At 37.6% G+C, this 16,175-nt stretch overlaps 1 protein-coding gene across 1 annotated transcript in view; it reads left to right on the forward strand.

Annotated features, from left to right (window-relative positions):
* The first annotated feature begins 2,230 nt into the window (after positions 1–2,230).
* The window catches only part of LOC134800673 (uncharacterized), a 39,353-nt gene continuing 25,408 nt past the window's right edge, over positions 2,231–16,175 (forward strand). The window contains exon 1 of the mRNA XM_063773154.1: positions 2,231–2,386. Coding sequence (XP_063629224.1) covers positions 2,329–2,386 — 58 coding nt within the window. The 5' untranslated portion in view covers positions 2,231–2,328. The remainder of the gene's footprint in view (positions 2,387–16,175) is intronic.

Below are 16,175 nucleotides of genomic sequence, written 5' to 3' on the forward strand. Positions count from 1 at the left end.
TGTAATATTTCCTCGCTTCATTGTTCGATATAATTAAGTTTACATTATTGTAGTTTATTTAATCTACTGGCAACATATTGCACGCTTATATTTAGAGATTTTGAAAAATAAGTATTTCTATTGACTAAAAAACCTTCCCCACCTCAACCCATCTTGGTGGGGTCGCTAGAAGCAATCCTCATCATGGTCTAATAAAACATGGTCTTCCATTCCCAGAGTGACACGGGCCTACGTCACAATAACATTGCCACTTTATTTCAACATAACATGTTACATGGGTACATTATACCTATGGTTAATAAGTTAAAATATTTCTTTATAATTTTATAATTTTCATTTATATGTATTTTAGCTTAAATTTTACAATAACACGTCATTTTTAATTACTCGTTAGCAATATCTTCCGATTCACGAAAGAAATTTCAGACTTTCGGGTAATTCTGTTTATACTACTGGCAACACAGGATAGCGCTGTGCACATTTGACAATTCGGATCTAGATAACTTCATGCCCTGACCGTCATCCTTGTCGAACGCATGTTAATTGTTATTTCCTTCTCGCTCAGTGTCAGCAGTCGCAGTGTTTTCCAAACTTTTCACGCCGTAAGCTTGGTAATTAATGTGTAACTGTGAATTAGTTTTTCAAACGTTTGTCTTGTATAGATAAATAAAGTTTAATTTAATACATTAGATTTGTTTTATTTTACTATGTTTCTACATGAATAACTTAAAATTAATGCCGTTAAAATAATTTTCACCGTTGGTTAAAATTCTCCCACATTTCAAAGTTTGAGAACCTGTAAACAGCATGATGACGTAGGCGCGTGTCAGTTAGGTCATACGCGAATCTCGGAATGGAGTACCAGGCGGAGTATATTATTATACCATGATCCTCATTATTTTTTCGTGCACGGCAACAGACGCACGCGTCCACTTACCGTTACAAAAAAAAACCCATAGATATAAAGAAACCATTATAACCTCAATTTCATTCTTGGTCGGCGTGGATTGCAAAGCAAAAATATGGCGGCGATCATGACTAAACGCAAGAAAAAAAAAATGGGGATAAAAATGCCCAGTTACCTTTCCGCCTCCGGCCTGCCATCGCAGACTGACCGCTTGTTGCTAAGGGCACTTTTGGTCGTTTTGCCGAGCCCCACACGGCGAATTTTAACACAGGAATGCCATTCTGAACTATATTTGGACTTAGTTTTGCTCGTTTTTGAACTCAACAATGACCAAGAGTTACGACGGTATCGACTTTCTTTTAAAAATGGTCAAAATGGTCGCCGTACTTTTTTTACAGAGGCCATATTTTTTTACGTTTGTTACTCGATCACAAAATCACAGATACCACAACACGTGTTTTAAATAACTTCTTACAGTTAGTTTCTTGAAAGCCGCCTCTGGTAAAAGGGTAGACGTCATTGACTTACTTATATCTATACTATGTATCTTTAGGTATTTAAATAAAAGTAAACAAATAATTTGTAAATTTTCGGGTAGTTATAACATTTATTGGTTACCTAACCAACGAAATACAAAACCGCCTGGATCTGTTACTGAACGACCTGACATTACAACCAACATTATTTGATCGTGTAATGTTTTCAATTTCATCTACCGTCAACTGGTTTAAGGAGCCATTTGAGGGTAGATTTTGTTTACTTTTTTTAAATACCTAAAGATACAGAGATAATAATGGTGCTAGTTCAGAGGTGTCACTCACGAATGCAGTCTAGTCAGTCTACCGCAAAAACTTATTATTACCTACAATTTAACTTAATTAACATAATACAAATCAATTTCATACAGTCAAGCTTTAGACGGTATACCTATAGTGGCCTGTGTGACCGCCTTTTTATATTATATTGCATCCAAAACCACCCTAAACCAATTTAATTCCAATACCATTGATTTGATCCATGCGAGAATTGACCCCCAGATATTTATTTCGTCACTAGTGTCACTACCACTGATAAGGTCAACTTACGTACTGGTCCAAAACCCTTATCTCTTATCACTTTAGCGCCTCCCGACGTCCGGCTAAATTCATTTACGACTCTAGAAAACTTAACAACCAAAACAGCTTAAGCGCCAAGGGAATCCTATTAGAAATCTGCATTTCAAATTAGCAAATTCCCGCAAAGTTAATTTTGCTGTCGCTGGAATTAATTTGCCAGTTAATTGTTTAATAAATGTTGTTTTTCGAGTGTACTGTTAGGTTTGCCCGAGTATATGAGACGCGGCGTGGCGAGATGGGCAGTTGTTTGTGGGTTGCGCGCACGGTCGGTCGCGGGTGTACCGGTGTATAGTACAGGATACAGTGATGAGGTGGTTGGTTCTGTCGTGTTTTCTAATGTGGGCGAGGCATGGGGAAGGGGGTGGTGAGTTTTTGTATTTTATTGTTTTTTTTACTGTATTTATTTGTAGTTTTACGGTTCATGGGATAAGTCTTAATCTTCATAAAATAATGAATAATTTAGTAAATTACCTACTTAATTATCTTTAATTTGCAAACTATGTATTTTAATTATAACGAATGTAACCTATTTTTCTCCGGTGCTTTGAGATATGAATACCACCGTCCATTCCTATATTTTATAAAAGTAACATAACATATATACATATGTATATGATTTTCAAACAATTTCGGTTTTAAATTAAAATAAGGATCTATTTCGTCTGTAGTCATTAATGTCATTATGAATTTTATCGCCTTTGTTTTGGTTCATCTAAAGTCAAACTTAATTGCTACCTACCCGCTTTTTGCAAAAAAATCAGTCATAAGTTACTTGATCTATGGACCCCCACACTCCTCACAATTATTAGTAATTCACAATTCATAATTAACTTTAAAAAACCGTTACTGCGAGTCAATTAAATTTAAATCAAGTGGAAGAAAATCAGGTCAATCAATTAATAAAGGATCCTCAATATGTATGACTATAACCCATGAATGACATACAGTGTACTGACATAATGTGACATATAATGTACCTACTATTAGTTGTACCGGGATTAGTTGTTTTCCATTTCCGTCGCCTTTTCTCATAAGGGCTAGACTCATGGTTAATGTGCTTTTGACTATGAATTTAAAGTAAATAGTACCTAAATAATATAAATATACCAACAAATTAAGGATTAAATTAGTTTTTTATTTGTCTATTTGTAATAAATATCCGTTATATACAAAAATCGGCAGGTCAGGTAAAAACATCATTCATATAATTAAATCATAGTTTTTAGTTTTCCTCGTACACAGAGAAGTTACATATAATATATAACATTGCAGTAAGTTCTCAAAATAGTCGCAAGTATGTTCGTTATATTCTAGTCACGTTCTAAGTTAAACGAGTAGGTACGTACAGAGCTAGAACGGAGACCACAAGGTACAGTCAAGTGTAAAAATATGGGTGCACTCGTCATACTCAAAAATATGTCTCATAGCTCTTATGTCAACGAATTAAAAACTATAGGACATATTTTTGAGTAAGTTGTATGCACCCATATTTTAACACTTGACTGTACTTATATACCTCCTCGTACATCATACGCCATGTTTCTTAAATCAAAATCGCTCACAGAAAAATAAATTTGAAGTAAGGTGACAATTTTTATACGCGCAAAGCTAAATTAGCTTAAATAGAAAAACAGTAAATAGAGCCATCTAAAAAAATGATGAGGCACGCGGATAATTCAAAGTTGTATGAAGGTTGACGGTATTTTTATTTACTAGCTACTGATTTGTGCATAAAAAATGACTCATTGGAAAACCACCTTTACAATAACCACCTACATTTATTTACTCACGATTAAGGAACAACAAATTGAACAAATACATCCTGTTGAAGTAACAGGTGATTCCCAGGCATTTGTATGAATATCTATAATAATATGTTTCCGCGAATGCTCTTACTATAATTTAATAATAATAATTTCAGCCTATATACGTCTCACTTCTGGGCACAGGCCTCCTCTCATGCGCGAGAGGGCTTGGGCTATAGTCCCCACGCTAGCCCAATGCGGATTGGGGACTTCACATAGACCTTTGAATTTCTTCGCAGATGTATGCAGGTTTCCTCACGATGTTTTCCTTCACGGAAAAGCTAGTGGTAAAATCAAATGATATTTCGTACATAAGTTTCGAAAAACTCATTGGTACGAGCCAGGATCTGAACCCGCGACCTCCGGATCGGAAGTCGGACGACATATCCACTCGGCCACCACCGATTAACTAACTGATGAATAATCAAGGGAGGTTTTCTCGAAATATTGTAAAAGGGTCGTTAACTAATGCATGTGGCACCTCTACAGTACATGTAAGTCCATAAGCAACGGCGACATCTTGCTATCATTGTTTGCCACCACCTCTCTAATGTACTAAAACCGGCTAATATGAAAAGATAATCTCGAGCCATGCTCAAATGATCAATTTCTTAGGGTTTCTGGTTGCTAAGATGTCACAAAAGCTGGACTTAAAATGGAGTTTTTATACAATGCTACTGATAAAAATAACATAACCCTCCTTTTGCGTTGCCGTAGTCGGGTAAAAAGCAAGCAAAAGAAAGTATTTTGTGACATTTACGTCCTTTTACTACGAAGGGTTACTTTTTGCCATAACTTAAATGTTCAAAATACATAGTTTTAGAGAAACGGAACCTTACACTATTCACATTATTTCTTTAAATTTGGTTCTAGGTTAAGACGAGAGGGAAAAACATTTTTTCAGGACAATTAATAATGAAAAAAAATCGTTTGCCAATAATAAAAAATATGTAGTGTCAAAGATTTGTTTATATTTTATTTATAATTTTATTTTATGTTGTTAATTCGTGTAGTGCACAACCACCCAAGCTTCAGCCAGCCGACCTTGACAACAATTTCAGCCTATATTTAGCTTGTGGAGACACCAAATAATTAAAAGCAATTGGTTGTCGCTCGCTGATAAATATCCCGGCGCCGTCTGAAATCATGGCGTAGGCATCAAACAGTAGTACAGTCAGCATGTATTGTGTCTCATAAGACTACGTTTAAAAGGTCATTCTCAAAAAAGATGTCTGCTGTCTAATTGCCACGACCCATACAAAATGTATGAAAAGAGTCGTAGCAATTAGACGCAACCGCAGACATATCTCAGGAAATGACCCTAAAATAATGAAACATGCTCTACTAGCTTTACAGAAAGAGATACGTCTCGAATTGTAGAGATAAAAAAAATTGTTTATGGGACAATCTTACACAGATCCACCTAGCCTCACTGTGTTATAGCAACTCTTGTTTTTCTACTTGTTCAAATTGATAATACTCGTAGCTGATGGTAAAGATACAATGAAAGAATAAGGGATGGGTGATGGGTATACACATTTTGCAGCCGTATCCCGGACTTTTTTGATTTGAGTATTATTTTTATTTATGTTCTCAAGTAGTTAGGTAAATCTATAAAAATATATGCTTATATATTTTGACATTAACATACTATTACCTACCTATATCCTGATATTGATAAAATGAATAACTATGAAATTAGTAAAAGGGTCTAGCAGGCTAAGCGAACAAGAAGTGCCCCCAACGACGGATTTGGTAATTCTTTCAGGTGGTGTACTGGCAGGTCCTAAGAACACTCTATGCTTAATATCAGTCCTCGATCTTCTTTTGTTTTCGAGTTATTCAGGATAATGTAAAATCATCAGTGTATCATTGAAAGTGTCATATTTTGTAAACCGTTCAAGTTAGATTAACCAAACAAAATTATATTTGACAACAATAAAATAGACTACAAAATGAATATGTTTGACCTGCATCATGTCCTTATACTTCATTATAAAAAAAATAATTTTATTTTTCTTCTTATTATTTTTTATACTATTCGCGGAGGTACACCTACAAAAAAAATATGCATGAGTAGCCACTAATACCCACTATTTACACATATAAAAATATTTGCATAAATCTTCGTGAGGCATGTCAAAAAAAAAACATTATCTAAACATAAAAAAACTCAACAATGCGCGTTTTCCCAGAGATAAGACCTAGCTAAATCAATTTATCGCCCCCGAAAACACCCATATAGCAAATTTCATCGAAATCGTTAGAGCCGTTTTCGAGATCCTTGTTCGATAATGTTTTTTTTTTGACATGACGCACGAAGATTTATGCAAATATTTTTATATGTGTATATAGTGGGTATTAGTGGCTACTCATGCATATTTTTTTTGTAGGTGTACCTCCGCGAATAGTATAAAAAATAATGAGAAGAAAAATTAAATGTTTTTTTTTATAATGAAGTATAAGGACATGATGCAGGTTAAACATATTCATTTTGTAGTCTATTTTATTGTTGTCAAATATAATTTTGTTTGGTTAATCTAACTTGAACGGTTTACAAAATATGACACTTTCAATGATACACTGATGATTTTACATTATCCTGAATAACTCGAAAACAAAAGAAGATCGAGGACTGATATTAAGCATAGAGTGTTCTTAGGACCTGCCAGTACACCACCTGAAAGAATGACCAAATCCGTCGTTGGGGGCACTTCTTGTTCGCTTAGCCTGCTAGAGTTGCTAGACCCTTTAAACCCCCTACGCAATTATGCCAAAAAATGCTTTACAAAATTTTGGAAAAGAGCTGATACTCTTCAAACTGCTGGATCGATTTCTATCAATCATAGCTAAGAACCAACGCAAGGAAACTCGCTTTCACGTAAAAAACCGTAACAGACTCGCGCACGAAGGGTTCCGTGCCATTACGCAAAAAACGTCAAAAAATAAATAACTTGTGTTTTGTGGAGCCACACTTAAATATTTATTATATTCTGTTTTTAGTATTTGTTGGTATAGCAGCAACAGAAATACATCATCTGTGAAAATTTCAACTGCCCAGCTATCACGATTCATGAGATACAGCCTGGTGACAGACAGACAGACGGACAGATGGACAGCGGAGTCTTAGTAATAGGGTCCCCTTTTTACCCTTTGGTCGTTTTTACATCAAACTCGGTACATTTGTTTGAGAGCTACTGTGCCACAGGCAGACAATGGCGTCAAACGTATAACACCCTTCTTTTTTCGTCGGGGGTTAAATACCCAGTAAAATGGCCAAATTGAAACCAATTGGGTGATATTGAACGCATTGGTGATATTTAGAAAGGATACGTGATTGATTCGATTGATCACTAAATATACATTATTTGGCAACCGACTGCCATCGATTCAACCTGAGTCCATCTGGAAATAGTCGGATCTTACTGAACCCCTAGCAGTGGGAAGACACTCCTGACTTCGGGCAAACTCGGCTCCGTTCGGCTCAGCATTGCTCCGAGCAATTATTAGGGTTGGCACCACTTGACGTCCTTTTGCGTGCACGAGTCCTACATATAAGATAAACACTAGAATTTTCACAACCCTAAATAGCCGAAAGGGATAGTGTCATATATTAGAAAGGGGCAGCATGATTCGTCCATGAATCGCTGTCAAACTTCGGCTTTGTAGGAAGTGTCCTTTCTGTACGGTAGTACTATTATTTATTCTGTGCCCCTACTGTTAATTTCATTCGATAGCATGACGAGCGTTCGCGTTATCTATTTTTGTATGGGATTTTGATCAGCGCGCCAAGCGGGACGTTTTTGAAACTCAAAATCCCATTGTAAATGACACTTAACGCAAAATTTTGGTCCTAATTCTTTTTCGTTTACTAGTACTTTTCGATTGGCGTCAGGCTTAGAGCAGCTTATTACCCCTCTACCGAAAAGCTTGCACAATTGTGCTAACTTTTGTATGAACTGACATGGATATTTGTACGTTACGTACAAATCTTGTAGAAATAGCTATACATTTGACGTCCCCTCCCCCGCAAAAATCGGCAGACTATTTCGTAAAGAAAATGACAGCGATGACATCTCCAGTTACTAAATGCTCTAAGCCTTAGAGCATTTAGTAATTAGACTGAGTCTAAAGCGTCAGACGTTTGGCAATTGTAAACATTTAAACAATCGCCATCTTGGTTACGATCTAGGGCTATAACCGCGAAAATCGAAGTTCGCAATTCGCGGGCATCTTTCTCTGTCACTCTAATTACACCTTCATTGGAGTAAAAGAGAAAGATTCCCACAATTTGCGAATTTCGGTTTTCGCGGTAGGCCCTCTGATTACGACGGTATCTTCGTCGGCCCGTGACAAGGTCCTGAAACGTCATCTACTCAAGTCTGACCGTACTTAAATAGTAAACAAGACGGACCCGTGATTACAGCAGTGAGATCATTGTATGTAATCAATAATCATATTCGTGATTACACTACATTGGGTCAATGTCGTGTGGAAAATATTGGGCCTGTTTACTAACATTGAATTTAATTATTATAAACTGAAATAGACGTCACACTACACCTTTTGACCGCCATCGCCACGCCTATTATTGTAGGTACTAGTGGCTCTATGAGCTGCAGCTTAAAAAAAAAAATACTTGCTTCGTTGAGTCATAAGTCATTAGTTAGCACTAAACCGATTTGGTGGTAACTAACTGGGAATAATTTTGGTAAAATGTGGGAAAAAATTCCCTGTAGTTACCGCTGGTAACAACTTGGTGGTAACTAATGGGAATAATCCAATCATAATAGTACTTCTCGTACCTACTTGAAAAAAATCTCTACTGAAAAACCCCCCTTTAATGATGTTACGAGTTGACGAGCGTTCAAAATGTACAGAATTCCGCCCCTGTTAGGCTGTTACGTCAAGCAGTGTAAAATTACACTTACGACAGTGATGTGGTGCCATAGATGACGGCTAAGGACACGCGCGGGTATTGCCCTCGACCTGTCCGGCGAGTATCCACTACACTGGCGGATATTTAAACGAGTCGATCCTAAACTATCTTAGTAGAGTCTGTGCGGAAAGAGAAGAGTAGTGAAAGTTATGGGATCCAATACAATCTACGACTCTTCTCTTTCCGCACAGACTCTATATTTGGGGATGACTCTACATGTGGCTAGATTTTCTAAGAGTTCTCAGGTCTAAGAGCTCTGGAAATACAGAGAGGAAATGAGAGCAACGAAGCCACATTATATAAGTAGTTAATTTTCTACATTATTGTTAAAACGTCTGGTAATGTTTTTTTTGCCACTATTTACATCAAAATAAATAATACCATACCAAGCCAAGATGTTGCAAAATTGATTAGAAATATTAGAATGTATAGCATTCTTCTTTAAAACACAATTTCTTGGTTAAAAAACGGTTTGTAGCCATTTGGCTTGGCATGCCTTCAAACATATCAGTCGCTAGCGCATATTGCTTAACAAACTCAACGAAGAAGACAAACGTGAAATACGCATCATGAAGGAGTTCCGAGCTGGCTTTCATCAGCTGTCCCATTTCATCAAATGACACCTTTTTGTATGATTTTGTTTATGAAAATACAAAAATTGGTATATGTAAGCCTATAGGAGGAGTTCCCTCAATTCCTCATAATAGAATTCATCATGAGAAATAAATTTTGGTGAAAATAGGACCAATCAGGAACTACATATGTTAAGAAAAGAAAAGCCAAATCGGCTCACAAATGACGATATTTTGAGGTATACATACAAAAAAACCGTCGAATTGATAACCTCCTCCATTTTTTAAGTCCGCTAAAAATGTATGTATGTGTCACGAGCTCAGGGCGAACTACTAGACGAACTAGATCAATAAAATCAGTGTACTATTAATTAGTTGGCCCGTTTCCATGTCCGGCAGTGTACTAGCCCTTTCACATGCGAACTGTTGCCAAGCACAGTAACGGGACCGCACTCCTAATGCCTTTGTTTTGACGCCACAACCACAACCACAACCCGTCTGCACAGTAACGGGACCGCACTCCTAATGCCTTTGTTTTGACGCCACAACCACAACCACAACCCGTCTTAGAAAGCTGTTCTCTATTCCTTGCAACTTCAAAACACGCTTTCTAAGGCTAATATATCGTTCGATGCTTGGTGTTTGCCAATGCACTAAGTTTTACCCAAATGCTCTCAATAGGGAATATTAGGCAAAGCTCTGCGTAGGTGGCACCTTTGTGGCACATACAGTAAACAAACCACATTGACACATCACACGTCACGTCAATCACATGGCCTACCGCGAAACAAGAAAATCGAAATTTCGTCATCTAATCTCTCTATCACTCTTGCATATTCGAGCGATAAAGAGGCAGATAACTACATTTCGATTTTCGCGTTTACCGGTACGCCCTTGTTAACAAACCGCCTTGATGCATCAATGTCATATTTTATTGTCTGTGAAAACTTGTCAAAAAACAGTTTAAGGCACAGTATGTATAAGTTAGTCTATGTATTTACTGAGTCGGTAGTGCTACACTCTGGCGCCAGAACATTGCAGTAATATCCCCTATTCTCTCAAAGGAGAGCTAGTTTTGATAAACTTTAAAAAAATAAGCAAAAATGAACATAGCACATATAATACTAGATATGGACAAACATGGACGTGTCGATACCTCTTTTTAAAATCGAAATATATCATTTGTCTGTCTGTCCGTCTGTCACAGCCTATTTTCTCGGAAACTACTGGACCAATTAAGTTGAAATTTGGTACACATATGTAAATTAGTGACCCAAAGGTGGACATGTAACGTAAACAAATGAATTTGAAATATATTTTTTTTTTATAATTTTAAAATACGTAGGTTAGAAGTTATTTAATAAAATAGCCAAAAAATGACCATTCCCCCCCTTTATCTCCGAAACTACTGGGTCTAAAATTTTGAAAAAAATACACAAAATAGTTCTTTACCTATAGATGACAGGAAAACCTATTGGAAATGTGCAGTCAAGCGTGAGTCGGACTTAATGTACGGAACCCTTGGAACGCGAGTCCGACTCGCACTTGGCCGGTTTTTGAAAATATATTTTGCTCCTACTAATGTCTTAACTTTAAGCCACTTCTTAATTAAATAAAGCTAGAGCAAAGGTTTCAACGCAATCTCAATCTAATTCTAATCTCAGTTCGTCAATCTCAGGTTCGCACGCGTCAATAGAAAGTAGTAAAAGATTATTTAGGAACATCCGACGTAGACGTAAAGGCATCTGACATGACATCATCCTAATGATAACCTAATGAAAACAAAAATAACTTTACCGCCGGCGGAACCCTGAAATAAAGTAAACATGCATAAAATGCGTATTAAAATGGGTTCGGGGCGGCCTCGGCGGCGGTCGAGATAAGTTGGTTTTGAATGAATGAAGCCCGACCTTTGATATGTGACGTGGAAGAGACTTTTGTGGCGCTCCTGCTGATAAGTTGTGTGGGAAATACGGTTATAATGAAACATCGGTGAAGGACCTCGAACTGTTATAGTTAATATAGTTTGATTGTACAGAGGCACATCGATAACTTGAGCCTCGATGCCACGAAATCCTAGTCAAACCGAAATAAATTAAGTATTTTTTCTTTACAACTCAAAACAACTATAATACTTATGGTGGTGGTCTGGCTCCAATTTCACCACGGTGACAGGTGCGACAATTGTAAAACATCACTGTTGCTGACGTCACAGGCATCCATGGGCTACGGTTACCGCTCACCATCGGGCGGGCCGTATTCCTGTTTGCCACCATCATTGTTTTATTAAAAAAACTTTATTATATCGGAAAAAAACAGATATTTCTCTTGCTAAGTTTATGACAATTGTCACAAGAAACACTACAATTGTCACGAAATTCCGACACATAACTCATTACCTGTCAAGAATTACCTACAATTCTTCTAAATCTTGACAATTGTCAGAAACTTCGCTAAAGAAATATCTGTTTTTTTCCGATATAATAAAGTTTTTTTAAATAATACAATGATGGTGGCAAACAGGAATACGGCCCGCCCGATGGTAAGTGGTAACCGTAGCCCATGGATGCCTGTGACGTCAGCAACAGTGATTTTACAATTGTCGCACCTGTCACCGTGGTGAAATTGGGGCCTGGTGGTGGTGGTACTAGTGCTCGACATGGTAATGCGCAATAGATGACACCCTACTGTCACCTCTATTGACAATGGCTTAAGTTTCAAGATGACATATATGTATTGGGACCGCGTCGAACACCAGTACCACCACCTTATATATTCTAGGTATCCTTTTCTACTTGTTTTACTGCAGTTTCGCAACTCCCCACGCCTTAGAGCCAGAGCCATCGTGACCCTACAGGCTACAGATGTAGCATTGTACACCTATACATATACCAAAGAGAACTATCAGAAATTGCAAAGTTCCCATGAAATGTCCTCTGTATTTTTTTCTGCAAGTTTATTGTCAAACCTTCTGACAGGGTCCAGATGTGGGACCTATATGTCGTATATATGCTGAATTATTATTAACTAGGCACTCCGGCTAAGCAAGGATTTAAGTCTGTGTTGCGAACAAACACACAAACAGACAGACGCGGCGGGGGACTTATGTTTTATAAGATGTAGTTATACAATAATACAATGCTACACTATCTAAGCTATATACACATCTATCCGGGTGTAAAAATAATCATTTCATCACCATCTTTCAAAACCTCCGTGACCACATATCGTCAGCGACAAGGAAGCGATATTTATAGTCTATTACCGCCCATGCCCGTTTCCCACAATACAATTGTGAGCACTAATTGCTAAGCGTTTAATTGTTGTTGACGATGAGCAAATGCTGGGTTTTGAAATTAGCCTGTTCTCGTTGTACAGTCGACGTCAAAGATATGATTACATTTTTCGCCTTATTACTTATATTTAATAAGTTAACACATCAGTGACAGAATAAGGATCAAAGTCAAATGGCGTTCTAACAGTTTTATCATCTGGCGAAAGATGGCAGTAAATTTACAGTGGCTACATAATTTACTTTGACAATCCGTCTCTATGCACTCTATTCTCTTTGCTAGTATTAAGCATATCACCAAATCAAAATTATTCACCGAACATTCTTATCGTGCGTGGTACGTCTTAAAACGTCGTCATTGGCAAAATCCCTCCTGCCAATACACACAAGAGGGGAAAGCCATTAATAAAAAAAAAAAAAGTATTAAGCATGCTTCTGTAGGTATACGATGACGTTAATTATTGATGTTTATATTCCTTAAAGTCGTCATCAAAACAAGGTCTATCCAGTTCATAGAAGACCTATTGACCCCGTGACGGTCATATCAACAATGACTCATTCTACGTTCTGACCCTTTGGTCACTGTTGTAACGTATTTGATTAGGGTGGTTGCCACATGTTCAATTTTACGTCTGTGCCACAGAATAAGTCAACCGTACAACCGTACAGAAAAGACACTTCCTACAAAACCGAAGTTTAACAGCGATTCAGGGTCGAATCGTGATATCCCTTTCTAATGTATAGCACTATCCCTTTCGACTATTTAGGGTTGTCAAAATTCAAGTAATTATCTGTGGTCGTGCACGCAAAGGGACGTCAAGTTGTCAACCCTAATAATTGCTCGGAGCAATGCTGAGCCGAACGGAGGCGAGTTTGCCCGAAGTCAGGAGTGTCTCTCCACTGTCTGTGCGATAAGATACGGCCCACGTTATTCTTAAATGCCCAGGAGGTGGAGCCAATATGACATGCAATCTTACACCGACAAACGTCAAACAAAAAAAAAACAACGGGTTGCACTCCGGGAATGCCGGCAGAAGTGAAAACTCAACGACATTGTAACTCAAAATATTAATAATAGGGCCATATACTGCAAAATGTCTGCAGCACTATGTATAATTGAGGTTAACGCCATCTAGCGTTGTATCGTCGCATTACTTGAAACCCCTAAGCACTGTTCGGGGCGAACTACTAATATTAATACCAGTTTGAGGGAAGGTCACTAGATAGCATATAAATCAAAAAACAATGGCATTGTCCGTCACACATAACATAAGTCACGCAAGCGCCCTGCGCCGTCTACATGAAACAGCAGGCTCAGGCATACATTTTCGCCGTGCGGTAGAAAGAGAGGAGAGACGCCTTACGCGTTACGCCTTACGCTGTCTCGAGTTTATCATTTTTTCCCCACCTCAAAAAGTGCACAGCGCCGCTAAAGAAATTTTCACTTCAAAAATTTTTTTAATTTAATTTTAATGTAATTGTGTTGACATGTATTTTTAAGTTTATTTTTAATTTTATTATGATGTTATTATTGTTTGTAATTATGTATGGATATATTTTTTTTTTGCCTGAAATAAAGAATTTGATTGATTGATTGATTGAAAAATATGAGATGACAGTTAGGTACGACGAGTTGCGAAAACCCGGTCTCGCACAAATAGATGTAACATCATACATATAGCGGATAACATTGCGATACTTTACAGACCTGCTACTAAATTCATATGATTGATTAACTATGATTCACATATGCAATGGGTGCTTTCACACTCGTGTTACTCTTAACTCGAGTAAAAGCGCCAAAAATCGTTTGCAGCCGAATCCGATACACTTTGACGCTCGAACGTAGAGAGAACGACAATAGTTCGAGGGTTAAATGGGTTCGGTCGGCGACATCTTACACAAATCAACGTAGCCCCAAACTAAGCAAAACTTGTACTTGCTAGGCGACGATATACATACTTATAAAGATAAACACCCTCAGGAACAAATATTTGTGTTTATCACACAAATAAATGACCTTACCGGGATTCGAATTCAGGACCATCGGTTTCACAGGCATGGGTCACTAACCCACTAGGCCCGACCGGTCATTACATTCAACCCTCGGTTCGTCATCATCATATATTTAAGAGTAAGACTCTTGTCGGTGGAGCAATTCCTATGCTTGGCGGTCCTCTGCATTCTCTGCTATCATAACTAACTTTGAATAATTAATTAAAATTTGAAACGAATAAATAATAACGGTTCATCGGAGGTCAGCGTAGTAAGATAACGCGTAAACAAGAACCACTGTGCGTTACTAGGAAGCGATTACCATGTCGCGTGTCGTATCGTACAGATATCGCCTAATACCAAAGAGTTATTATTACTATAGAGAAGCCATACCACACAATGAAATTTTCGCAATCGCAACCTGTACCGCGCGACCAAAACGTCGTAAGCGCCGTAAAGTTCATGGCGCTTACGCGTTTAGGTCGCGAGATTCACGCTCCGCTTCTATGGTTTGTTGTCAAAACAACAACTCATGACGCAAAATACTGGTTCTCTATGCCGTTTCGATACGTAGTAATAATAGTTCAATGCGTAATACCAAAGAGTTATTAATAGCAAAGAGGATTTGAAGAAGAGAGTTACTGTCATGGTAAATTATGTAGCTACAGTTCATTTACTGCCATCTTTCGACAGAAGATTAAACCTGTTTGAACGCCATTTGATTTTGATCCTTATTCTTTAACTGATATGTGTTAACTTTTTAAATATTAATATTCACGCCATCTACTCGAGCATAGGCTGAAGGTTGTGGCGCCATCGCTCGAAAACATGGAACCATACCTTTGGCCTATGGTCGAGTAGATGGCGTGAATATTAATATTTAATAAGTTAACACATATCACTGAAAGAATAAGGACCAAAGTCAAATGGCGTTCTAACAGTTTTATGTTCTGTCGAAAGATGGCAGTAAATTTACAGTGGCTACATAATTTACTTTGACAATCCGTCTCTATAGACTTTATTCTCTTTGTTAATAGTAAGAGCGGTGTTAATAAAAATTCGTGCCTCGAATTAGACAGCTGAAGTAGATAACGCCGTACAGCCTCGTACAGCACCATCTACACACAGCCCTACAAGGAACGTGGCCATAGGGCCACGCTTTTGTGTTTTTAGGATTCCGTACCAAAAATATAAAATGGTCGACTCTGTCCGTCCGTCTGTCTGTCACATCGCTAAATCCAAAATGACACCGTACTGGCACTATTCTTAGTGCCCTTAGAGGGCCAGTCTTTACGAAGTAACATAATGTTTTGAAAATTGAAAGGGAACAAAAGCGTTTCGTACCGAGAATATAAGTATTATGTGATAACAGTACTTAGGCTCCATTGTCAATTCAATACATCATTTTAATTTACATATCAGTCAAAAAATCTGTTATATAGTATGTAGTGTGTGTGAGTAGTATGTTTTCTCGGCGAGTTATTTTCTTTGTATTTTTATTGAATTTGTATCCCAATAGGCACGGCATAGTGATACTGAAATATTTATTT

Source organism: Cydia splendana, chromosome 20 (assembly GCF_910591565.1).
Source record: "Cydia splendana chromosome 20, ilCydSple1.2, whole genome shotgun sequence".
Lineage (NCBI taxonomy): Eukaryota > Metazoa > Arthropoda > Insecta > Lepidoptera > Tortricidae > Cydia > Cydia splendana.